Source organism: Neltuma alba, unplaced genomic scaffold, assembly GCF_004799145.2.
Source record: "Neltuma alba isolate B1F8T4 unplaced genomic scaffold, ASM479914v2 tig00013497_pilon, whole genome shotgun sequence".
NCBI classification, from domain to species: Eukaryota; Viridiplantae; Streptophyta; class Magnoliopsida; order Fabales; family Fabaceae; genus Neltuma; species Neltuma alba.
In genome coordinates, this window is record NW_021637723.1 from 34,000 (window position 1) to 59,048 (window position 25,049).

The 25,049-nt window shown below is 36.1% G+C and overlaps 4 protein-coding genes and 1 non-coding gene across 10 annotated transcripts; 1 reads left to right on the forward strand and 4 right to left on the reverse strand.

Moving 5' to 3' along the window:
• The first annotated feature begins 1,357 nt into the window (after positions 1-1,357).
• LOC114737785 (F-box protein SKP2A) lies at positions 1,358-5,523 on the forward strand. 2 transcript variants are annotated; one of them, XM_028925747.1, is made up of 5 exons: positions 1,358-1,508; positions 2,308-2,506; positions 3,825-4,173; positions 4,269-4,410; positions 4,783-5,523. In XM_028925747.1, exons 2-5 carry the CDS (start codon positions 2,346-2,348, stop codon positions 5,145-5,147), a joined length of 1,017 nt encoding a protein of 338 aa, XP_028781580.1. In that variant the 5' UTR covers positions 1,358-1,508; positions 2,308-2,345; the 3' UTR covers positions 5,148-5,523. The 2 variants fall into 2 exon arrangements, with proteins under 2 accessions (XP_028781580.1, XP_028781579.1); XM_028925746.1 differs by having other exon boundaries at positions 1,371-1,508; positions 2,216-2,506.
• A 650-nt stretch (positions 5,524-6,173) lies between these two features.
• LOC114737786 (chaperone protein dnaJ 10-like) lies at positions 6,174-8,443 on the reverse strand. Of its 5 annotated transcripts, none has more exons than XM_028925751.1 (6): positions 8,318-8,443; positions 7,792-7,904; positions 7,287-7,454; positions 6,912-6,992; positions 6,561-6,736; positions 6,174-6,436 (listed from the first exon to the last, which is right to left on the reverse strand). In XM_028925751.1, the coding sequence occupies exons 3-6, from the start codon at positions 7,413-7,415 to the stop codon at positions 6,430-6,432; spliced, it is 393 nt and encodes a 130-aa protein (XP_028781584.1). In that variant the 5' UTR covers positions 7,416-7,454; positions 7,792-7,904; positions 8,318-8,443; the 3' UTR covers positions 6,174-6,429. The 5 variants fall into 5 exon arrangements, with proteins under 5 accessions (XP_028781584.1, XP_028781582.1, XP_028781585.1 ...); XM_028925749.1 differs by having other exon boundaries at positions 7,792-7,950; positions 8,250-8,443; XM_028925752.1 differs by having other exon boundaries at positions 7,287-7,445; positions 7,792-8,443.
• A 1,622-nt stretch (positions 8,444-10,065) lies between these two features.
• Positions 10,066-10,137, reverse strand: TRNAQ-UUG (transfer RNA glutamine (anticodon UUG)). The gene has a single exon. It is a non-coding gene; the product is annotated as a tRNA-Gln (tRNA).
• A 942-nt stretch (positions 10,138-11,079) lies between these two features.
• Positions 11,080-14,630, reverse strand: LOC114737790 (ras-related protein RABC1). Its single transcript, XM_028925764.1, has 6 exons — positions 14,260-14,630; positions 13,719-13,787; positions 13,239-13,304; positions 12,072-12,193; positions 11,825-11,953; positions 11,080-11,329 (listed from the first exon to the last, which is right to left on the reverse strand). The coding sequence occupies exons 1-6, from the start codon at positions 14,402-14,404 to the stop codon at positions 11,216-11,218; spliced, it is 645 nt and encodes a 214-aa protein (XP_028781597.1). The 5' UTR covers positions 14,405-14,630; the 3' UTR covers positions 11,080-11,215.
• A 5,742-nt stretch (positions 14,631-20,372) lies between these two features.
• Positions 20,373-22,073, reverse strand: LOC114737789 (transcription factor MYB52-like). The gene is made up of 2 exons (XM_028925763.1): positions 21,803-22,073; positions 20,373-21,417 (listed from the first exon to the last, which is right to left on the reverse strand). Exons 1-2 carry the CDS (start codon positions 21,954-21,956, stop codon positions 20,618-20,620), a joined length of 954 nt encoding a protein of 317 aa, XP_028781596.1. The 5' UTR covers positions 21,957-22,073; the 3' UTR covers positions 20,373-20,617.
• Between the last annotated feature and the right edge of the window lie 2,976 nt (positions 22,074-25,049).

The following is a 25,049-nucleotide window of genomic DNA, read 5'->3' on the forward strand; positions in this document are numbered from 1 at the left end:
AGCTAAAAAAATTTTAAACGGTATGAACTCTTTCTCAAAATAATAATTTTTTAAATTTTATTTATATTTAACATATATATTTTTCAAAAAATAATTATACATTATAATAAATAAAAAATAAAATAATATATTCATACTAAAAATTTATTTTAATTAAAAAAAATTTCTGTCTCATAAATATAATGAGATGGGAAGTACACAAATATTTATCACACAGGTAACGACACCAGCTCAACAAAGCATTGATGATTTAGTCGTGTCAGATGTTTGATGATGATAGGAACAAGGCGTGAAGTGACATTTTTCCCGTTATCCGTTTCGCAGTCTTCAAATACGAAAACTGATTATTGATTAATCCCGGATTTATTACTTGATTAATAACATTAATTGCCTGAAATATATATAAAAAATAAATAATTAATAGAGCCCTCATTGCGGGGCTGTGAAACCGCTCCGAGGTGCGGTTTCGGATCTAAAGAATAGAAACTTCTACACAGTTCTTTGGTCATCACCAGTCACGACCTTTATTCTCGTCCCTTCCCTTCCATCCACTCCAATTTCTTCTCTCTCTCTCCAGATGTTCTTCTTCCACAGTTACGCCGGTTCCGTTTTCCTTTGTTGTTCAAAAATTATTTTTACGTTTATGCCCCCATATTTAGCTTAAAATTAATAAATTAATTCAAATATTTTAAAATCAATTTTTTTTCTCATTGCCCGTTTTTCTTGTTAATTTTCTTTCTGTTTGTGAAGAGTTACTCACGAGAACCAAATTGTAAGCTTAAAAAAAAAGATCTTTTATGACAAATTTTTAGTATCCAAGAATTTTAAATTTATTATGAAAAGCCTCTCTTATAAATGATAGACAACAACTTGTAAATTAAAGAGGTTTTTTTTAATTTGTACAAAATCACTTGTAACTATTTCTCATAAAAGAAATAAATTTTTTTCCCCTCTTTAAAAGCCCAGAGGGATTTTGATCCGTTGGCCGGGGGGGGTTTTGATCATTTTATAATTATAACTGTGCCTCATTTTAAATTAATTTCTAGTAAGATCATTATGCAAATTTATGGTTCTTAGTGGTAAATGTGGTTATTATTTATTCGTCAAGAGCAATTTCCCTTCTTTCTTTTAATAATAACTGTGCCTGCATTATGGTACGCCTGCAGAGGGGACCCACATAACTGCTGCATCACTCAACACGTGGCCTAGCACGCGTCGTTCATCCTTGCTCCCGCAAGGTGTCATACGCTTCTCCTCGGCTTTTCTCCCCATCGCGTACGGTCATTGATCTTCTTCCCTCTTTTCAACATCTATTTTGCATTATTTTATATATCAGGCCTAGCTCTGTGCTTTCCTATTTAGCTTTATATCAGGCCTTCTCCTCTTGCTCTTTGCTTTTCGATCAAATATATTATACATAGCCTTCGCCTTGCACGCAATTGAACTGTTCGGGGTATTGGCAGAGCCGGGCAGTATATTGTCGTTGTTTCTCTTCTCTGGCTGTAACGGTAATGATCTCAGCTTCACTATCTTGTTTTCTCTCTGATTATCTGTTCCGAAATTTTTTCCCTTATGTTGATTGGCAACTGCTAAGGGATATATTGCTCCATTTTTTCCATTTTCGTTTCCTGATCTTTTGGTCCTTATCTTCCGGTGTTATGCTCATGACTAAAAGCTGCGATTTTGTTTTGCTCAAGCATGCTGTGATCACTCATCATCTTCCCTAAAAATTAGAGCTCCTTGATTAATTGATTACTCGATTTATTCTATCGTTCCAAATTTCATAAAGGGGTTCTCTTTCTGGGAGGAGTTTGATATTCTCTCTGTTTTTTCTTGAGTCCTTTGCAATCTACAGCTGAATAGCCTGTGTCAAGTTTTGTACTCTGCGAGCACGTAATTTGGTAATTGGAATTTTTTGAGATGGCTATGTATGTAAGGTGTGGAATTATCCTAATCAGATAGGACACTTACAAAAGAAGAATCATCCTTGGTTGCTTTCTGTGCCAACTTGCATATTGCCTTGGGCCGTGAACTTTCTCGGTTTTTGGTTATCATCGTTTTGCTACAGCTGTTTCTTTTCTGTAACCCACAGTCTGAAAATTTTGTTATTCCTATATGAATATACATAACTTGTAATTTGGAATTTCTATGGTATAACTTATACTCAATTTGGTTACGGAAACGAGAGGCTGAAACACTTATCTGCTTGGTGAAGGGCGGTTGGGCTAAAAGTTGAAATGATTGGCGAGGAGAACTTAAGGACGGCGGACTTGAACTTATGCTTTGAGCAACTTATGATGGTTGCAGGCGGTGGTAACGGTGGAAACAATACTGGAGGAGTGAAAATGGAGGCCGGGGTGATCACCGAATGGAAGGATATTCCGGTGGAGCTTTTGATGCAGATTCTGTCCCTTACTGATAATCAGACTGTGATCGCAGCTTCTGGAGTCTGCCGTGGATGGAGAGATGCTATATGCTTCGCCCTTACCCGCTTGTCACTCTCATGGTATATCTCTATTTTTCCCTCCCAATCTTTGTTTAAGAGTGTGTTTGGATGAAACCAAACCGTGGTTTTAAAAAGTGATTTTGGAGAATAGATTCTGGAAGAATAAATGTTATGAAAAAGTGATTTTGAGAAGTGAGAGTGCTTGAATAGTTGTTATCAGAAGCACTTTTTATATATATAAATTACTAAAAAAAAGACATAAGTTAATATGATAATTACAGAAAAAATAGATTTTATGATATATTTTAATTTGAAGGAATAAAATTGTTAATAATATATTTTTATTAACATAATTAATAATACATAATATAATATAATTAATAAATAATTAATATGTATATATATTTTAAAATATAAGATTAAATATGTTTATAAAAAAATATGTTTATAAAAAAAATAACAAGATTCATATCTTATAAGCTCTCACACTCTCTCTTTTTTCTCCAAAAGCAAAAAATTTCTGCTTTTTTCAAAACCATGGTTTTGGAACCAAAACTATAGTTTTAGTCCAAAACCACGGTTTGCCCAAAACCAGTGGATGTTTGGGTGACTTATCATCCAAACTATGGTTTGGGGTGTCACCCAAACGGAGCCTAAATTAGGGTGCTTTAGTCTCAACTTCTTTCTGAAGGATTACTCATACTGAACTGTTAAGCTATTAACAAGGCTGAGAAAGTCGAAGTTTCCTAGGAAGTAGGAATCACTAGGCTGTCAGACTCTGCACCTTGGTGTATGTCGTGGGACTCAGTTTCAGATGATGAGCACCAAATATAGGCCGTCCCTGTTAAAATTGGATAGTGTTACTTTGTTTTCATATTTTTAATAGTCCTTTGTTTTAAAAGATGCAGACTCTAAAAGAAAGATAATATTTTAACCGTGACTCTTAAAAAAATGAAATTTATTATTTAAAAAATTGTAAATTCTAAACTTTAAATTTGGTTGATTTCATATCTCTGCGATAATTTCGAATCGGACCTGTTAGCTTTGTAACATCAATTCAGAGTTTATTAAAATTCTTCTCTTTCTTGTAGGTCTTGGTTAGCCTTTTATGGGGTCTATATTATACTAGTGATCGCTTTGTTGAGAATTAAGTATCTTTACTAGTTCCTTTCTTTTTCCCCTCAGTGGTCTCGTCCTCTCTAACAATCTGTACAATTATTGGTTTTCCAGAAGTTTTATTATCTAGTTACATGTAAGTTATGACCATGTATTGATATTATTTTGAAAAAACTGATATATGCTTTTTCCATTGATTTATTTTAGTTCGTGAGATGACTTCCATCATAACAACATGATTACTTAACTCCTCTTTCTTCAGGTGTAGCAAGAACATGAATGACTTGGTCCTATCGCTCGTGCCTAAATTTATAAAACTACAAGTTCTAATCCTCCGTCAAGACAAACCTCAGCTAGAGGATAATGCTGTTGAGACTATCTCAAATTGCTGTCCCGATCTGCAGATGCTGGACCTCAGCAAAAGTTTCAGGCTTACTGATCGGTCTCTGTACGCCTTAGCCCGTGGATGTCCTGATCTTACAAATCTGAACATCAGTGGATGCTCGGCATTTAGTGATGTTGCTCTGGCATACCTAGCCAGTTTCTGCAGAAAATTGAAATGTTTAAATCTTTGTGGATGTGTTAGAGCAGCATCAGACGCAGCATTGCAGGTATAATTTAAGACACCAGCTGCTTGCTGTTACCATTTTACTATTTAAAACCAGATGATTACCAGATTCCATTAGATGTTGCATATAAAATGCAGGCTATAGGACATTATTGCAACCAATTACAATCCTTGAACCTTGGATGGTGTGAAAATGTTGGTGATGATGGAGTGACAAGTTTAGCGGCTGGTTGCCCTGATCTTAGAACACTTGACTTGTGTGGTTGTGTCCGTATAACAGGTACAAAAAATTCTATAAATTCATCACATGGATTATTACCTAATGTGATTAATTATGGTATTAATATATCAGTGTCTCTGCTTGGCTTGCTTTGCGATTCATTTCTCAACATTTCATCCTTTATCTCTCCTTATTGAGGATATCTTTTTTTTCCCCCCCTACAGTCGAAGCGGGTATGCTCTTTAAGATGTGTATAAAAGCCAATCCGATAGTCACGTGGCCTACATATTTAGCTTTAGTGATGGTTTAGGATTCATAGTTACCGCAGTAAGCAGTTGCTTTATGTATGCAGTGTTAGCGAATGAGGATGGGTTGAAGGCTTCGACGTCTCCTTAATAACACAATTCTGACTTTCAAATGTTGTCATTGCAGATGAGAGTGTGATTGCTTTGGCAAACGGGTGTCCCCATCTGAGGTCCCTTGGGCTGTACTACTGTCAAAACATCACAGATAGAGCAATGTATTCATTGGCCCATGGCAAAGTGAGTAATAGGATATGGAGATCTGTGAAAGGAATTAATGAAGAGGATGGGCTAAGAACTCTCAACATTAGCCAGTGTACAGCGCTTACACCCTCTGCTGTTCAAGCCGTGTGTGATTCGTTCCCAGCTCTTCACACCTGCTCCGGCAGGCATTCACTCATCATGAGTGGCTGTTTGAACCTCACTTCTGTGCATTGTGCTTGTGCTGTCCATTCACATCGAGCATTCACCTCCCTTCCATATCAAGCTCATTGAGCAGAGCTCCATGGGCTATACTTGGATGTTCCAGGAAGTGCGCTTCCACGGCTCAGAGAAGTGAACATTCCTCTTTTTGTATATATTTGTGTGGAACTTTATAAAATGTGAGAGACTTCGGCCGCAAATTAGCAGCCTTATGTTGTTGGAACCTGCAGACTATGTAGAACAACTTGAACTTTGTATCTGAGTAGTTTTAGTTTCCAAGATATCGTGGAAAGCGTCTGACATTTTGACTGCAAGAGCTGGGGTGTTCCAAATTGGTTGAGAGACGGTCTTTCATGCGCTGTTACGCTTTTAACTGAAAGGTTTATTTCCTGTAAGTTTCTGTCCACCTGCCTATTAGCAAAATGAGCTTATTATTATTGTTGTTATTGCTGCTGCAACTGTTACTACTAATTGGCGTCATGGATTCGCTTCTTTACGGCTGTGAGAGATGAGGGACTTGAAATGGTAACAGAGGAATGAGAATAATATTACGTATTTAACAAGGAACGGGGTGTGGTTCTGACAGTTTCTTCTGACTTGAAATGCTTTATGGAACACGAGTGAGTGCGACGTGGATATTCGGTTGGGGAGATGGGAGGCTGGGCAGTTGAATAGAACATGACTGCTCCGTTTATTGGATATGAAAATTGGACATGACGAATCTTGGAGAACGTACCACGCAAATAGGGACCGCTATTTTCCGTCTTTCGTTTTTCTAGACATTTCTCAAGACTCGAAATGAGATTCCTCATGCCCATATCTCGTTGAAGTTTGATTTGTTCCCAACGCATTCGAGTATATCCCCTGTATACGTTTCAGTTGCTTGGCACGTACTGTAAGCCAAAAAATATGAATGCTTTTTTTAAAATTAATATTTGAATAAGGAATAAATTAATGTTTTATTAAATAACTCCTCATTTTATCTCTTACATTTGCTCGTGATCTACTCCCTCCCCACTTCTCTCACCCCACACACACACACACACACACACACACAAGATTAGTTTGAGATAAAAAAGACTTGAAGAAAAAGTAGTATGATGAAAACGATGCGTTTTTAAATGATTACACCAATGACAAATTACACATGGCTGGCACCACAGTTCCTCCGAAACTCTGCAAGACAGTATGACCTTTTACTATAACTATCATCACGAAAGCAAAATGCAGAACAAGGGCTGATATTCTTGTTTCACGAACCTCAGCGTCAACATCTGGCATGCATCATTTGCTTATGAAAACTATCCGTCATCCTCATCAAATGCTGGATTACAGAGGCATTTGAAGAGCTTTTCTATACCCTGCAGATCATGGGGAAAATGAATTTGTAGATTCCGGTAATCAACGTTTCTATGCGAGGCACAAATTAAGGATAATAAAAAGGCCAGAAGGCGTGCCAAAAAAGGAAAGTGATCTATAACATGCCTGATTGAAAAATGAAGCTCTGGGTGATTCATCATCAGATGAATCAGAACTATTTCCTTCATCATCAGAATCAGCGACAGTTTTCTTCTTTGATTTTGTACCTCCTTTCGATTTCTTTTCCTCAAATCGTAATTATAGTATTCATTTAGAATATAAAATACACAAAAGACTTCATTCTGCAAATAAATGTAAGTAAGCTCGAGCATATGTACTATGGACAGGAAAAAAATAACAAAAATCTGCTGACAAATTAATTTTACTGTCATGGGGAGTAACTATAGCGATACTGAGAATGCAATTGACAACCTGCATTAAAAGAACGAAAAGGCAAGACTATTTCTTATCGTGCACCTGAAATATCTTCCCGAGAATTTTGAGGGCTCTAGCCCGAGCTTTAAGTTCTTCTTTCTTGACATTGTTTTCCTTAAGGACCTACACAAAACAAATAATCAAAATCTCGTTAAGAATTTCATTGCCATTATTAAGTGTCCTACCTAGTGATAAAATTACCAGAATCTCAAGTGAATGTGGCGAAGCAAAGTAAAATTAAAAAATTTAAAACGGATAGTGGGGCCTTCAGACATTTCCAACTGCAACTTCTACATAATGGATTCCAACTTCTATAAACTACCTCCACTTCTTAATATAACATTTAATTTGTAATTTAATTTAAATTACAAACTAGATCATATATTAAGTACATAGTATTTTAAATTAAAAACTCACCATTTGACACACATGTACTAGTGTTACTTCTATGTCGACCACATTTAATTTCCACAAGGAACTCATCAACGTATCCTTATTAAGGCGAATATGGGACTCAACATTAATTTCAGCGCCACTACCATCCATTTTAGATTGCTTGCGGACGTCCTCTTGAAGCTGCGGTAACTGAAAAGAATCTAAATTTTGTGTAGTAAGTAAAATTAGATACGAATGACAATGTGGAGCACTAAAATATATGAATGAGTGCCTACTTAAGGGAAAATAATCTGAAAAATAACCTTAGTATCACATGCATTGGGTAAAAAAAAAAAGCCATGTTAGTAGAGCTTCCTCCATTTGGATTCTAATTTGACTCGACTTTGCACTAGATGCAGATTGTTTATTTAAAGAATTAAAGAAAGCCAAAGAAGAAATGGATCACCAAAATCAAATCATCACAAAAAGCCCAAAGAAACAGCTAGTAATAAAAGGAAGGATCACTAACAGTTGCCCGTAAGGATACCTTTAGCAGCTGTGGATTGTGCCTTCCAACACTGTCCTTTGTTCCGAACCCATTCTCCTAAAAATGGCACGCCAAGATATATAGCCTTTTTCCCTAGTTCTTGCGCTGCCTGTCTGGAGTATATATAACCGATAGTATGTAACATATCAACTCCAAAAGCTGCATATAAACAATGGCGACGATTTGGTATCGATTTGATCGGGGCGTAAAAATGGCAGCAATTTGGTGACAACATTTAGTGTGCATGCAATGACATGCTACCAACCAAGTTTCTCAATTGCGAAGTCGTTATTTTACCCTTGTGATATATTCAAGGTCTACAGGATGAGAGGACCAGAAATATCATACAATATTTAATTTCTTAATATCATAATCAACTTCGCTTAAAATCTCAAAGCCGCTGGGTAAAAGATATTCAAGAATCGGATTCCGTGTCATGTTTCTTTTAAGTGGCATACATTGAGCTATGGCATGTCATGATGAGCATTTGCATGTATTTGCGGTGGGAATAAGAACTTCGATCAACCTGCATTAGAGAGTCGTCTCGCTTCAGATTCTGCACGCTGGAAAAATCCCTTTTTATCACCACGGACATACTGACTGAGAAACTCTTTCAAGAATCTTGCTAGTTCTTCCTCTCTTTCTCTTTGAACAATCTATATAAATGGGAAGCAAATTATACATGAGAAAAATGAGGATGGCTTTTGTTTACTCATTTCCAGAGGTAAATAAAAGTAATATGTCATGGTAAACGTCATCTCTTCTGCACCAAAATGTATATGCAATGCACAAGATGTTAGATAATTTGAGCATCATCCCTACCTTGACACCGAGGGCTTTCCGTTTTGATTGTACGCATTTCTTTGCATTGGATCGCTCAAAACTTGATAAGCTTCACCCAGAAGCTGTCAAAACAGAGAGAATCATACAAAATAAAGTAACGGTTTCAACTTAAGTGTCCTCCCAGTCCCATCATGCTGATCAGGATGTAGAATGTGTACTATAGTCTATGGGGAAAATTATACATCGCTTTCCTCAACGAGCAACTTCTAAAATTAACTTCCACTCAAATCAAAATCTGCATTACTATATAGAGGAGACTTGCCTGGAACTTCTCCGCAGCCTGAGGATCATTTGGATTTTTATCTGGATGAACACGCATCGCCTGCAGCAGTAGAAGCAGCAGCTCTAGCTCTGAGATAAGAGAATCTAGAAAATCTAAATCTCATCCAGAAGAAATAACCAAAGAGGAGCGGGACTCACTCATAATCTAACAGGACAAATTTTAGGGGGGAATACACGAAGGAAAAGAACGTATCATGAAAACCAAAGCAATGGAGTCAAGATCAGATCCAAACCTTCTGATAATAAGCCTTGCGAATCCCCTGATCGGAAGCAGAGGTACTAACCCCAAGAATATCATAATACTCTGTTTCCTTGACCATTGTGGACAACGGAGTAGTCAAGTGAGCTTGGAATATGGGGAGATAGGGAGTTTACTAAAAGAAGAGGATCAGAAGAAAGTGAATGACTGAGTGAGAGAGAGAGGGAAAGAAAGAAAGAAAGAAGAAGAAGAAGACGAAGACAGAGGTTTGAGGCCCACGATAGTCGCATACCTTTGCCTTTCCAGTTCCTGAGACATTTTACTAATTCGGGGAAACCGCTTTGTCGCGGGAGGGGACACTATTTTAAGTAACTGATCTTTGCGCTGGCGCTTTATCGATCCTATCATTTTCAAATTTCAAGCCCCTTTTTTTTGGGCCGAATTCCCCCCCCCCCCTCCCCGGGGGATTGCGCTGCTTTTCCAAAAGAATTCAGGGCCTAGCCTGCCTCTTTGGGCTTTTTTTCTTAGTTTGTACTCCTAAACAAACAATTTCAGATATGGTACTATTTAGGGGATATTTAGATATTATGAGAAGTACTTTAAAATTATTTTTTTACAAATCAATATAAACTTCTTTATATACTACCTTCATATATAGTAAAATTAATTTTGAAATTATGATTTGGTTTACATCTAAAACTTATTTATTTTCCTTGTGTTGGTTTTACTTTTGACCCCAAAAAAATGTCAAGTTTCCTTTTCTCCTTCCATTTCTTTATTAATATGCTCTTTAGTAGTTCAGGTTCAGAAGAAAGAAAGAAAGAAAAAGTCATGACCCCAGGGGTAAAGTACCTACTAGAGGAGGCTTGAATTATATAAAGGGATAAAACTTGGAATTGAGGGTGATCACTTTTGCCAATAGAAGGCACCTACGGCAAAACAAAAGCAAGAGGTCCTACCGGGAGTCGAACCCAGGTCGCTGGATTCAAAGTCCAGAGTGCTAACCACTACACCATAGAACCTAGATGACACCCGGCGGCAATTCAAGTTATGTAGTTATTATTTTAGAGGATACACTGCCACAACACGACGAAACAATGGACTGTGCTCGAAATGTTGAACAAAAAGAAAGAAAGAGGAAATATCCTCTCCTTTTTATCTCTTTTTTCCCTTTTTTTTTTTCAGTATGTTGTTTGACCACGCTTGAAATATTGAACGCCCTAAAATTGATGCCATCTCCATCTAGAATTAAAAAATGATTTCATCGACAGTTATAGGAGGTCATAAAATGAATAATTTGACAAAACAACTTTTTAAGTCACACTACAACTAAAGAATCTGGATCTTGCTCCCGGGCCCAAAAATAGCATTGATATGATCTTGGCATACATGGGTAAGTCAGTTATCTAAAAATCCATTTAAAATAACTTATAAATAATTTTTTAATTGTTATTTACAGAATATAAGATAAGTATATAAAAAAAATTATTTTAATTTACATAAAACTTGTTTATAACTGATTTCTAACGTCACGCGTCCTAAAATTTTAGTGATGGCTTTTTCCCGAAACAAAGGCAGCATAATAATGACTCACGTATTTAATGTTAGGAATTCTACAGCGCTTTTTTCCGACGAGAAACGGGAAAAGGAAGGGTGGGAATGATGGCGGGGGCAGTTAAGCAACGGTGCTGCGACATTCACGTCCTCTGTTTTTAACTCTCTGTCCGCCTTCTTTTGCCTTTTGATTTATACTACTAACTAAATAGCCAAATATCATTAGCTTTTAGCTGTTTTAAAGCAGGCATGCATTGTATAGTATGACATCTAAACAACAGCATGGTGATGATTCGTGTTAAAAATTAAAGAGCTTTGATATAGACGCATGGTTTCAGCACCAAGAACGGAAGCGCGGCATGCATTCCTGATTGACTATTCACTCACCCTATAACATTAAGACGGAAATCTTTTCAATGTGGACAAATTCTCAACAACTTTCATCATTTAATCTAAGTTATACAGGCTCCAATGAAATTTGATTACACTAGCATTCCAAATGAGACCGAAATGTGGAAAGTTTAAACCCGTACACAAACATTACAATCACCAAGAACAACAACCACCACTTGGTGAATCAGATTGTGGAGGTTTCTCCTTGAAGATGTTCTTTTTCACGCCGGACGAGCCCTCAGCCAAAAGGCTTGGCGTTTCCAAAATCTGCAGATCAGCGGTGGAACCCATGTCAGAATTCGCCATTCCACTAATAGAGGATTGAGCATTTGGTAAATATAGAAAAGAAAATAGGAGAGTAAAATCTAAGCCCAATACTTTTGCCAAAAATGGTAAAAGATATAACGAGCATGTTGATTAGATTAAGGATTGCAATGGTCAAACAAATGCAAACTCTACAGTAAGTATACAAAGGGCCCAGAAGTATAGAGCCAGGACAATATTGAGCCTTATTCTCCACCCCGTGAAATTTTGCCAGGTCATTGCTTGAAACTCTTAACTTTGGGTTTGCTATTGTGCTACAAGACTCCTAGAGAGAGAAAGGGGTTTCCTTTAGCCATTTTTTTCATGAGCTCTTAATTCGTTTCATTTATCAGTGTCAGTATCTATGGAATGGGAACACCAAAACATTAGAAATCACAGCGTGCATTTGTCCATCTCAGAGGGGAGTAGAGGAGTCCGAGAGTTGCATGGGTCCAATACCTTTAATACAAGCTCCTCAAAACACTGCTCCACATTGACTCGGGTTTTTGCACTGCATTCAGTGAAAAGGCATCCATATTCTCTGGCGAAGTCTATCCCTTCCTTTTTGCTGACGACCCTTTCATTTTCCTGAAATATGAGACAATTTGGTTGCACATTCTTAGACCAATAATTTAACAGCTACCAATGGAACCATAATAACTTGTCGATAAGCTCATACAAAAATACAAATTCTTGAAAAGCATACCTTATCAACTTTATTGCCTACAAGCATCTTGATACAATCTTGATTTGTCGAGTATAAGTCAATTTCCTTAGCCCATATATCAGATAGATTTGTAAAGGTTTCTCTCCGTGTTACATCATATACTGTATCATATTGCAGATTACCGACTTAATAAAAAGGTGTATAGTATATAATGTGACAAAAATGCAGCTGCCACAGATTAATTAAAAAAACTGTAACTTAATTTCTTTTAGAATAGAAACAGGCCATTGCTATCCTGTTGTAGCCAAACTTATGGTCTAAGAATCAGTACAATATTCATTGAAATCTAGAGATAACACCAAATTTAAAAAAATAATTAAAAAAAATGCCAGCGACAAATAAATGAATAAAAACAGAAAACTGCGCACCTATAAGCTAATTCTATCTACCCTAACGGCATATAGAGTGAATCAGATACTCAAATTGCAACAAAATTTAAGCAAAAGTAAATTCTGCTCTCAAGGAAATTGTCAATTCTCACTCCTCAAACTTTCAATAATTCCAACTTGAAGGTAACTACCAGCAAGTTATTCAGATTTGAGGTCATTAGGCTTAGTTCATTAACACGAGTAAAATGGCCCACTGATCATGGGCGAACGCAGAGAACCTTGATCTAATTTTGTCTTCAGTGATGCCAGTCATGTAGGCATGCTCATTGTCTTCTCAACAGCTCACATATTTGGGCTCTAGCTTGCAGAAACTTCGGTTCAATCCACATTTTGTGACTTGCCCAGTCCCCTCCAAGTCCTAATTAAGCATTTCACTTGGTGTAGCAGTCAGTACCACCAATATTGGAGTTGCATTCACATAGTCCCCCGCCTTCACTAATACATCCCCAGTCCTCTAATCTAGGACTCGTAATTTTAATATAATTTCAGATTCAGCCATGTTATCAAATTTTGCCATATGACGGCATCCCGCCATGAATATAAGAATCACGGAAAACATCCATTTGAAAAAATGATAAAGCAAGAATCTTCTATCAGCAGAAACATAAGATAGAAATAGAAGCACTACTAAACCGTCATATAATGTGATTCAAATAAACAAGCTGCAAAAGTTCAATCAATTTCTAACAGATGTGCAAATCATATTCAAGAAATATTGATGGGAAATATAGCTATAAGAAGGAGAAAATCAATATACCCATAATTATTCCTTGAGCTCCTCTGTAATATGAACTAGTAAGTGTTCTAAACCTTTCCTGCCCGGCTGCTCAAATAAGAAATACAAAGTCATTTCAAAGATGGTTGAGATACCTCTCATGCTTTATTCATAAAATTTTGCAACAAAAAGGACCCAAAAAAAGGGATTTTATTTCTGCCAAACTCTCGAGTCTCAAGTCTCAACTTTGCTACCCACCAAGTACTTACAATTCACCACCTAGCGCACACGTTATATGAAAATATGCTAGAGCTCCGCCACTCTAATGACTTGAATTCATATCGTGTGTGTGCGTGTGTGTGTATGTGTGTTTGTTAAACTAATATCAAAAGTCGGACATATTAAATGATATATTTTTCAAGTACGAAGGGATGCAAAAATACAGGGTATGACAAGGAAGCTAGAATAGAGAATATAATAAATATTCACTTCAAAGGACTTATCATTGACACAGTAAATTACCTGTGTCCCAAATTGCAAGTTTCAACTTTTTCCCGCCAACTGTAACATACTTGACCTTGAAATCAACACCTGCGTAATTCTCATAAGAATCAATACTTAATACCTAAGAAAAGCACTCATGTCTGGCATATAGTTATGTGAATACATCATAGTTTGTTTGGCTAAAAACCCCTATAATCAGTTTTTAACCACGCAAAGTCAACGTCATCTGATGATCATCAAATCAAAGCAACCGGTTACCAAGAATCTGAGAAGACAACAATGCAACCGAAAGGCACCCATTTTCCTTGTATGGTATACAAAAGATACTGCTTATAGCGCAACATAGAACTTCGTCCTACTTAATTCAATGGTCCAATCATCATTACTAAACAGAGGTTTTGGTTTATGTACCGGGAGAATAAACATTATTGAATCCAGTACAGAACCATGTGTGTTAGAAAGACTTGCTCTACGAGGCAAAGGCAAGTGGTACAAGACCTATAAGGAAGGATGGGGAGAAGTATCCGAGGAGTGGAGGTAATGCGAAAGCAGAACTCACCGATAGTAGGGGAAAGATCTTCGAAAGTATCGGACGTGAAGCTCAAGAGCAGCGTGCTTTTTCCAACCCCAGAATCCCCAATAAGCAGCAGCTTGAAGAGGTAGTCAAATTCAGGCTGACTGGACGAGGAGGAAGAAACCTCCATTGAAACGTCAGTTATCGTTACGGGAAAAGGGGGTCGACCGAGTACTTGGATCAACGGAGATGGGTTTGGAGCAGAGAAATTCTTTAGTTTATTAACACCTTGTGGACGTTTATTCGTGGGGAGAGAGTCGTAGAGATAAAGCAAAGTAGAGAGCGCAGAGAAGAGGAGAGAAGAAGGTTGCCGAGATGCAAAGAAATCTCTATAAAGGTCAGACGAATTCTTGCCGCAGTGGGCGTGCCCGTTTCCCACCGATTGCTTCACTTGGATTCTATTTCACGCGCAAAACATAATGAACTATTTCGCCAAAAAAAAAAAAAGTAACGAGCTTTGATATTTTCACTTGGGAATTAAATTATCCATCTTAAATTATAGTGATCGGGGAAGAAAAAGAGGAAATTTGGCTCTCAAAAAATGCATACTCGTGATATCCATCTCTAGCTAAAGTTAAACATTAATAGCTGTCAAAAAAATTAATAATATTATTTTTGGTCAGAATAAAAATTAATAATATTATAAATTTATTGTAAGTATCTTAAATCTTAAAATGCTAAAATAGTCGTGTGTCGTTGGCAAAAAAATCGTCATGGGTCGGTTCCTGAAAGCGGAAAACAGCTGGGGAACTCCTTTTTTTTTTTTTAACCTCTGCGTCATTATTATTGAGTTTTCCGTACTTCCTGGGCCACCGAACCTGAAACTATATGGGCCTATGATGATGGTATGGCCCAATATTTCTCTTTTTATTTTGTTATGGAAACTTGACGTGGGCCTATTTTTGATCGAGCTCATTAATGAGGCTTCAGTGGGACCTAGTTTCCGCAATCTTGAAAATTAGAAATCAAACATGAATGCCGGAACATAAATCGTCTTGACGGTGTTCCATCATGTCTGGGAACTTAAAACTTTCTATATAGGTAGCTCTGTATTAATTTTTGGATAATCTTTAATTTGATGGACTGAATTTGTATTTTGTAGAAATTACTCTGTCTTGCTTTCTACAGATTAAGGTCAGAATGAACTCATTCACATGCTACTCCTCAATTTCTGTAATAAAATCTATTTTGTATTGTAATTTACACTATAAAATAAATTTTAAAAAAGTACTCCATACTTATAAGAAATAAAATATAAATATGTATTTAAATACATTATTGAACGCTGCAACCACGTCGTGTTGTACTTGAGTACTGCCATCATAGTCGTTGAGTCTGCTTCCTGGCAGAATAATAAATGATCGATCGTTGATCTGTTAGGCCGGAGTACATAAAAGAAGATGGAGGAACTTAGCACATGGCCAGCTCTAAAGTCATTTGTTTCCTGTTGGGCCAAGTACCGATCGGTTCAGGGCTCGACCCGTAAAGCCTCCCGCATTGCGAGCTTATTAACGCATGCCAATATTAATTCTGATAGAAGGAGCTCTCATTAATTAAGGACTCAGTTTGGACAGATTTGTAAATGACTTTTGAATTGTAATTTATAAAGTACAAGATAAATATATAAAATAATTTTTATTTTGATTTACGTAAAACATGTTTATAAACATAATGGGCTTGTTTAGGATAGCAGTGAAAATCCCTTATAAACACGTTTCACGTAAATCAAGATAAAAATCCCCTCACATGTTTATCTTATATTCTATATATTACGATTGAAAAGCTATTTATAAATTGTTCTAAACAAACTCAATGTCAAACGGGCTCTAAGTACAAGACTCTAACCTTTATAATGCCCCAAAAAAAAAAAAAGCTACTCCTGATTGAGCTAAGTGATAGTTGAATTTGGTGCCACGCAATTTTCTCTCGATTCCCCGTCAACTAATACGGACAACTCATTTATCAATTTTTTGATTCATAAATTGAAACTATGTTTAACCTTGTAATTAACTGCTGCTTAATATTTTGGAGACTCGTAATATATACCCCCTTTGGTACAAAATATATGGTTCATCTAAAAGTTTTCATTCGGTCTTAAATATGAAGTTCAATTTTTTGTTATTTTTCATATCAACCATTTCTTCCTTAAAATATTCCTATTTATTGAGGTATTTTTATCCTTGCAAATTAAGTTCTAAATATGAAATGGTAAGAATATTTTTGGGAAAAAAAAATCATAAATTCCCTATATTATTATTTTTAAAATTAACTAAAAATGAATCCATATAAAGGATTGAATTAGGAGGAGTATCCAGTGAGTAACTGCCACTACCTCGACTTCCTAGAGGGAGATTTTGAAGAGAGTAATATAAATGAGACCCACGTGTGCGGCAGGTTTCATTATTCTCTCCGTCCCGCCAGAATCTAGAAAGACTTCAGTTCAGTGCCCTCTAATTAGGCCACGTCCTGCAACCTTGTCTCCCAGCCCCTCCCATTACGAACTACCTAATCTAACTAACATGCACATGCTGGATTAGCTCTCTAAAGGGTGCGCCACTGTCAAAATGCCCCTTACTTTGCACCTTAATTAAATGGCCAAAATCCATGAGATCACACCTTCGCCAATCAGCTCTCGAAATCTGGGCTATTTTCAATCCTTTAACTAGTCCAAAGCCAAGAATTAATTATATACATCACTGACCGTATGGAAGAAAACGTCAAATTTGCTAAAGGCATTTCGCTTTCATTTGCTGGCCAGTATAATCGCCATTAATTTTGACGGATCCCAGAGAACCACCAGAAAAGCAAAAAGATAAAGAGAGAAGAGGATTTTTCAGTGACAATCCAGCCCTGGGGCGGTGCGAATCTGACGCCCCTGACGTTGATCTGCTTAAATTATGCATCTTCTTGTATAAGCTCCCGCCCCCATGAAAACATAAAGGTAATTGCTTTTACTACTTACAAGAAAATATTTGACGTTCCTGCTGATTGAAAAGTTGTGTACAGAATTGTTGATAAGTCCAAGTTGTCGGTTTCTTCAGGCTAGTCATGGTACAATCGAAGTTGTTACTTCTTACTTCTTACTTACTTACCGACCTCCTCGCTTTTAATCCCCGAGTTCAAATATGGTGGCTACCCACAGCAGCTAAAAGCCATCATTCAATGGATGCTGCATGTTAAAACAAAGAATTATATATGCATCAGTACATGTAAAACCGAGATGGAGTTGATTTTGAAAGTAAATTCTGTTGTTTTAGTCAAACTTTCAATAATGAATGCTAAACTGTGTCTATGTTAGTTTGGCTTAAGGGAAGTAGGGGCCATATTTTCACTTACAAGGACGCCAGCTCTCCGATTAGTCTCATTCTTTTCTTCCAGATCTTGCGAATCGATAGGAGCGCGTCAAAGGGTGTTGACATTTTGTTAGATGATCGCATCACAAATATCTCATTCTTTTTTTCAAAGAAATATTAATCAGCAGATTCCTACTTCTTATTTGTTTCGCATGATTTTTAATTAAATTCTTGTTTTTGTTTTTGTAATTTTTTGTTAGGTTTTTGTGATTTACTCGATCAAAGGCATTACTCTTCATTATTCTGTTGATTATGACTGATACGAATGTTGATTGAGCAAAGCGTAAATTGATTTGGGGGTGTTGTATTTTGGATCGTCTAAAATATAATTTATAAATACTTCAAAAAGTTTATCCGTAAGGTCTCCTCATATAATATTTCAGATTCAGTTATACTTCCTCTGATCTTTAATATAAAAGTTTGTTTGACTTTTATTTTAGTAATAAATTTAATACCTCAATCTACTTTGTCTGTCATATTTATTAATTTTTTTTCAAAGTAGTTATTATAATAATGTTAGTTCTAATCAATATATTTTATTAATAAAAATATTTTAGGAAAGACAACATCTATTTATTACTAATAACTAATGTCAACTAGCTTTTATACTAAGCACTAGATGTAACATAGGGAAGTGCTTGCTCACCACATACAGTTTTTTTTTTTTGGGGGGGGGGGTGTTTCAGGCTCACCAAATACAGTTTAAATGTGTATATTTTATGAATGCGTACGCATGTGTCCAAATTGACAGTTATGACGTCAAAGTTTGATTCCAGTGGCCGTTTTGCATCACAATATCTTCAGTTCAATTATATCACATTGGAAATTAAAGGGGAGTACGTATAGCTGCCCCGTATCCACGCCATCTATTGCCCAAGCTAAGTAACACCTCACCCGTCCAATACGCTTAATAATGCTTCTTCAAGCTCTGCCCAACAACAACGCGTTTTGTCATACTATTTCTTTTTTTTTCTTTCCCATCTGTTATATCATTTTAATTGAATTTATACACATGGCAGCGATCGATTCCCAGTTTCTTCCGTTGCTTCGTGTATATATTTTTTTTAGGAAAATGGTGGAAATGAAGCTGAATTTGATACATTTAAATCAACTTATGAGTTTGAGTGCTTAGCATAAAATTTTAATTATTCTACTATTTATAACATGAATAATGTAACTTTTCGTACATTTAATAAGAGATATAATATTGATTTAAACAATCAGTTTAGGATTCGAATTAACATTGCAAATAAAAGAATCATGTTAAAAAAGATAAGTCCCATCTGACACAGCAAACAATGTTAGAGCATGATTTAATAGTTTTTTTTTTTTGACAACAGTATAATAGTATTAAATACAAGATAATTTACCTGTGTACTAAAAAAACAGTACTTCTATATATTCTTTTTTTTTTGGTGGAGTTCTATATATATTCATCTTAATTTGAATAAGTGAATTTAGTGGAAAATTAAAATAGAAATGATCGTCATGGATAATTAATAAAATTTAACCCCTTTCAGGAAGTTAGCATTCATTTCGGTTACTAAAATTATAATTTTAAAAATATTTTGACAGTATACAAAGTAAATATATAAAAAAATTTGTCTTAATTTATAAAAAAAAATTTCTAAAAAATATTTTCACGGTTACCCAAGCACTCTTTTAAATGTTCTTCCATTCCGTAGAGAGGGAAAGGCGGGGCATGGTTTGAGGAGGTTTGACGGACTGCCTAAAGCCTACCATAACAGGTCGGGTCAGATCGAATCGGATAGCACGAGGAAAAAGACAAAAACAGGATTACAACCGGAATGAAAAAACTGAAACAAGCTGATTAATCACACGCTAAAGAAAAATAACTTGAGATCAAAACAAAATCTCTTGCCTGATGTTCATCCTATGCTCATTTATTTTCACTCACTTTCCCCGCTTTTTTATCTATATCTTATCTATCCTCTCACGCTTCCCACAGCACAGACGCCAAACCCCAGAGAAACACCAGTTTCCATAATAGCATTTCGTTGCGCCCACGTGTGAGCCTTCTCTGGTCCTCGCATGAAGGCTAAAGGTCCATGGGAACGGTCCTCCCAAATGACCCTTCTCTTTTGTGAAAACAACTCAAGTCGATGTCCTATGTTAGCTTTGCCTCTTCATGACCAAGCAAGTTCCAAACATATATCCGGCTTCTAGTACTTGTTGAGTCTCCCCGTGTTATTCCTTTGCCTGAGTTTTTTATTAGGTCCGACCTAATCCATCCTAAATTTGATTTCACTAGCTAGGATTGTCAGAATGAGCCGGGTTTCGGGTTTGACTAGGTAGCTTGTCAAAAGAACTGGGAGGTCAACTCGCGCAGATTTCTAATATATAGATAAATTCTTCGATAAAAGCCATGGGGTTTATTAGCATTAAACCTCATGCTCTTCACAAGTAAAAAGTGGGCATTTGTTTTTGAAACTCCCAAATCTCGCAACAAATGTGAAACATGATCATAGTAGATTTATCAGGAGTAATCGTGCGCATAAGTAGTAGTAATTTGACACGCATCAAAGACAACAGCGACCAAGTGACAATTATCCATTGAATTCAGCAATGTACTGCGTACGCTGTTGTATGGCAATAAGATCTTTCATCACCTTTTTCTTCTTAGTCCCAAGCCAGCACGCGCATGCAGTAAAAGCATTAATTTCTCATCGAACTAGTGCTTGCCGTTGATTTATACACGCAGTGCAATATTCTATCACGACGACGGAACAAGAAGAGACCTGCTTATAATATTTCATGCAAACGAAAAGTTTGGGTTCCTGACTACGCCCTGCACGCAGGATCTAGAAAACGAGAACCCTTACATCCTACATGGCTTACAATTAAATTAATAAGTCCACATGCATATTATAAAAAAGAGAGAATGAAATGCTCAAGTTACGTAATCAAAACTACGAAGCTGGTCTCATGTTTCCTCATGAACTTAACATATACTGTACTATACTGCTTTGTTATGACGAAGAGACACCCACGCCAAGAAAATCAATAAAAGGAACTTCTTTGTGTTCAATTGGTTCGTGATCTTCTTGCGCTCGCTGATCCGTAGAAGCACGTAACTTGGTGAATGCTGTGCTATCACAGAAATTGGTAAGGTCCCTCTTTGTCTTTCCATCATCATTGGAACCAAAAAGACCAAAAGCACTTGATGGAACGACTCTCCTGTAATTTGCTGAAGAACTCGGATAAATTCTGCAATGAAACCTATCGGAACCTTTGGGTATTTCTGATATGTAGTGATTGGAGTGAGAATTGAAGAAATCTCTGCCTTCTCTTCTAAATGAATCCACAACAGGAGAACCGTTTGATGAGGAGGTTGCAAAACTCCAGGAAGCCAAAGAAGTGGAGGGAGAATCCGCAAATATTCTATCTTTATGATCAAGGTTACGAAAATCAAAGAATCTGGCATTCTCTAACCCATTCATTCTGGAGCTAATTAACACGCCTTGATAAGAATTTGATGCAATTTTCTTGGAGGAACTACTGTAATTAGAATCATTGTAGTTATAAACTTCTTGGAAGCTTCTCTTCCCGCATAACTTAGATTGTTCTCTTTGCTTGCGCGCCATTATAACATGCCAGTGATTCTTCACAGCGTTATCAGTACGACCTGGGAAAAGCCTTGCTATGAGTGCCCACTTATTCCCATGGATGCGATGAGCTGCCAGTAGCCTCTCTTCTTCCTCTTCTGTAAATGGCCTTCTGTTAATCCTAGGATCAAGCTGATTAAACCACCTTAATCTGCAACTTTTCCCTGGAAAAAACAAAATTACTTGGAATTTCAACACATGATTGATGATATACCACCTGATATTTGAGCGATTAAAGAAATACATGTCATATGGCTATGTGAATAACATGCTCTCGTTAATTAATTAGAGTCAAATTAATAGATATATGCCAAGTTCTGAGCTCTTGAAACTCAGCAAGAGTTCTACCGTATGAATGAAACCAGCAAAACGAAGGAGAACAAGATGAAAGGAATTAAATTATGCTTCGATTCGTTAGTTTTAAATTGAGGAAAATGTCCAAACTAAAATTTTCTTTATTTTGTCTTCCATTTTCTTAAACTCTCTGGCATATATGCATATAGAGATAAGTATTAAGCAGAAGGCAAGATGTACATGAGATGGTGGTACCTGATCTTCCTTGGAGCTTCTCGGCGATTGAATTCCAGTTCTGGGCACCGTATTGTTGAACGAGTTGCCGGAGTCTCTCATCCTCGGAGGGTCTCCAGTGACCGCGAGGGCAAGTCTTGGTGTCCTCGACTGCAGATGAAGAAGAATCCTCCATGGAAAGGGGAAGCTATTAGCTAATTGGTGTAAGAATTAAACTTGAAGATGAAGCACTGGAGAGAGAGAAGTCCAAAAGAAGATATATAAGAAAGTGGAGGGGGGCAGGGGGTTGGTTTAGGGTTGTGGATGGCAAGTCACTTTTGTTGTCTTCACACGATTAATAACCTAGCTATGCCCTTTATGTACATATATACGTGTATATAATAAGTAGTCCATTTAGCAACAAAAGACCCTTCCTCTTATGTCATTGCTGGTCCTCTATTTCCACATCAAATTCCTTTCATTTTTGTTTCTTTGTATTCGTTTTCAAATTTCTAACTAAATATATATTCTATCGAAAACCATGGTACCACGTTATATCAAACCCTCTTGCTTGGTTACCGTATAGTTTTTACTAAAGGGACGTCTCTCCTTTTTCTGAGACTGCGTTAATTAATATTCCACATCCCTCAAGCACACCAAATTCCTTAACAAGCAACTGTAATATTGTGACATTTATGCAAGTCGCTCGGATGATAATTCGGTAAATAAGTATCTTAACTTGCGCGGTCAATTGAGCACTTAATTAACCAGTTTAAATAGTGATAGGAAAATTTCCATACGAGGTTTTGACTTGCTATAAAATAGAACAGCATAAGATTTTCTAATTTATCATATATATACTCCTCTGGTCCGATTTATGGGCAAAGAGATAAGATATTTTTTATTCTATTTATAAGGTATTCAGAGAAAAAAAATTTGTATGAATATAAAATTTTACCCTTCATTTATTATTGTGTTGACATTGTTTACATAAGATATAATGTATATTAAATAAGAATAAAGTTGGAAAGTTGTTGAATTTTAAATAAGAGTTAAGGAAGTTTAAGTTTTTTTTAGTTTGTGTGAAACATATTAAAAGTAATTTATAAATAAGACTAAAGAAGTATATAATTATATTGAGATATACATATCGTAGGTTTTGAATACTCTAATTTAAAAATTAAAACGTACACATACCGAAAGCCACCGTATAGAGACTTTCAAATCATACTCTAGTTGATTATTAGTATTGATTATGATATGATTTCAGTCGCGAGGGTAGTAGAAGAAAGTGATACACAATTTTGGCTTTATTCTGGGAAATGCAGAAGAACCATAAATCAAGGGCTGAAATTCGCCAATAATTTGTAAAACAACAACTGAGAGATTTAAAGTCTGTATCAAGGTCAAGGCAATCAATTCGCCTAGAACTGAACTGTTGTCTTTCTGGCTCATCCGTCGTAGAAGCTTTTGCAGCAAATGAAAAGGCAAATGTAAATTAATGCATTAGAAAGCTGGTAAACTCAACGTCGTCATGCCCTAATTTGGAAACATGGCAATGTTAAATTTGGTGAGCTTTAAAAGCGTCCACATGCTTCCCAATATAATATCGCTGGGCTGGTACTTAGTGGTCAGATCAATGTTTGCTCTTGAATGTAATGAGTAATAATAGGCACCATGTGGGATATCAACTCCTATAGTATATTCTATACATCGATCGAGCATTAATAGATAGAGAAATTAATGAATCTCGATCGCTCTTTCGACTCCACATAATTAAATAGAAATAATTTCGTATATGCACACTTAATTACTCACATTTCAATTTTCCCTTTTTCGAAGATCAGCAACTTACATAATCAATCAAATGCCAATTCTAAATAAACTTGTAAATCAAAGGTATTTGATGTGCATGGCCTAATTAAATAATAGTAAAAATGCATAAAAAGAGATAAGGTTACAGCTATATGGAATATGGAATATTATTGCGTATACTTTTTCCGTAGAGAGTAACAACCTTTACTCAGATCAACACCCATTTCAATGCGTGTATCGTTCTCTTTTCTGATCTATGGTTAAGCATAACCAAAAACAGAAAGGGTTAATTAATGAGCAGCGATGATATATGACAACTAATTAATAAGTTGCTCAGTTTCAAATTGCGCTGTCCTGTGAAGAATTAATGCTTTTGTGAACAAAAAAAAAAATTGACCAGAAAGTTTTCTCATCCTGATGGTGAAAATGCGGACGCAACGAACGGGTGAACAAGCTGAGAGGGTCAAGACAGCCAAATCTGAAGAAACGTAACATGCATTGGATTTGGGGGGTTATTGTGATAGAGATGAAAGAACTGTCACGATCAATTTAATCTTAAGGATTAATTCAAATGCCGTGTAATTGTAGCAATTAGAAAAGTACTTCTAAACCGTCTACCTTTGTTTTCCATACTTCAATTCCATGCAGATGGCAAGTCAAGTAAAACATTGAAGCGCTTTGTGAAGTAACTATTATTCAAATATTTGTTCATTTCTTAACGGATTGAGATTTCATACCCCACGAAATCGAACAGTCTTCTTTCCCGTCTAAATAAATATACGAATTATATTACACATTGATCATTTGAAAACACTAAAAACTTGGCTTCTAGTAGTTCGTTGGTATTAAAATTATATATTAGCGATTGGTGGATCTTGCCTATACCCTACAGCATGCCGATCATATCAAACCCAAATTGGGTCTCATTTTTATTATAAATATTTCATAAGCTCGTGTGTGTGTGTGTGTGGATCCTGGGCTATGTGGACGAGGTAATTGAATTGGTAAAACATTCCATGCCTTCTGATTCCACGGAGAAATATGCTTATAGGTTTGATCATTTGTTTAATTATGGGTGCCTATATTGACTATTTGTTCCATGCCTTCGTGGTTTGTTTAATTTGTTTCATTCACGTTTCAAGCTCCCCAATCACATGCAATCATAAATTATATTTGTAATGATTTTATTTGACAAATATCTCCATATATAGGTATATGTAATTATCACATTGAATTATTTAAACAAAAAAACTACGCACAATTAATTCTAATGATGATTATTACCTATTTTTATCCATCAATGATTATTACCTAATTAATAATCCAATTTACACAAGGCTTTATATACAGCATTTTTCTAATTAAATAAGTTATTATTGTTTAATTAATACCTTAAAAAAGAAAGAGCTCGGTGAAAACAGATCTCAATACTATGCTAGCGATGACTGGCCAATTTCTTAGAACTGACTTTATT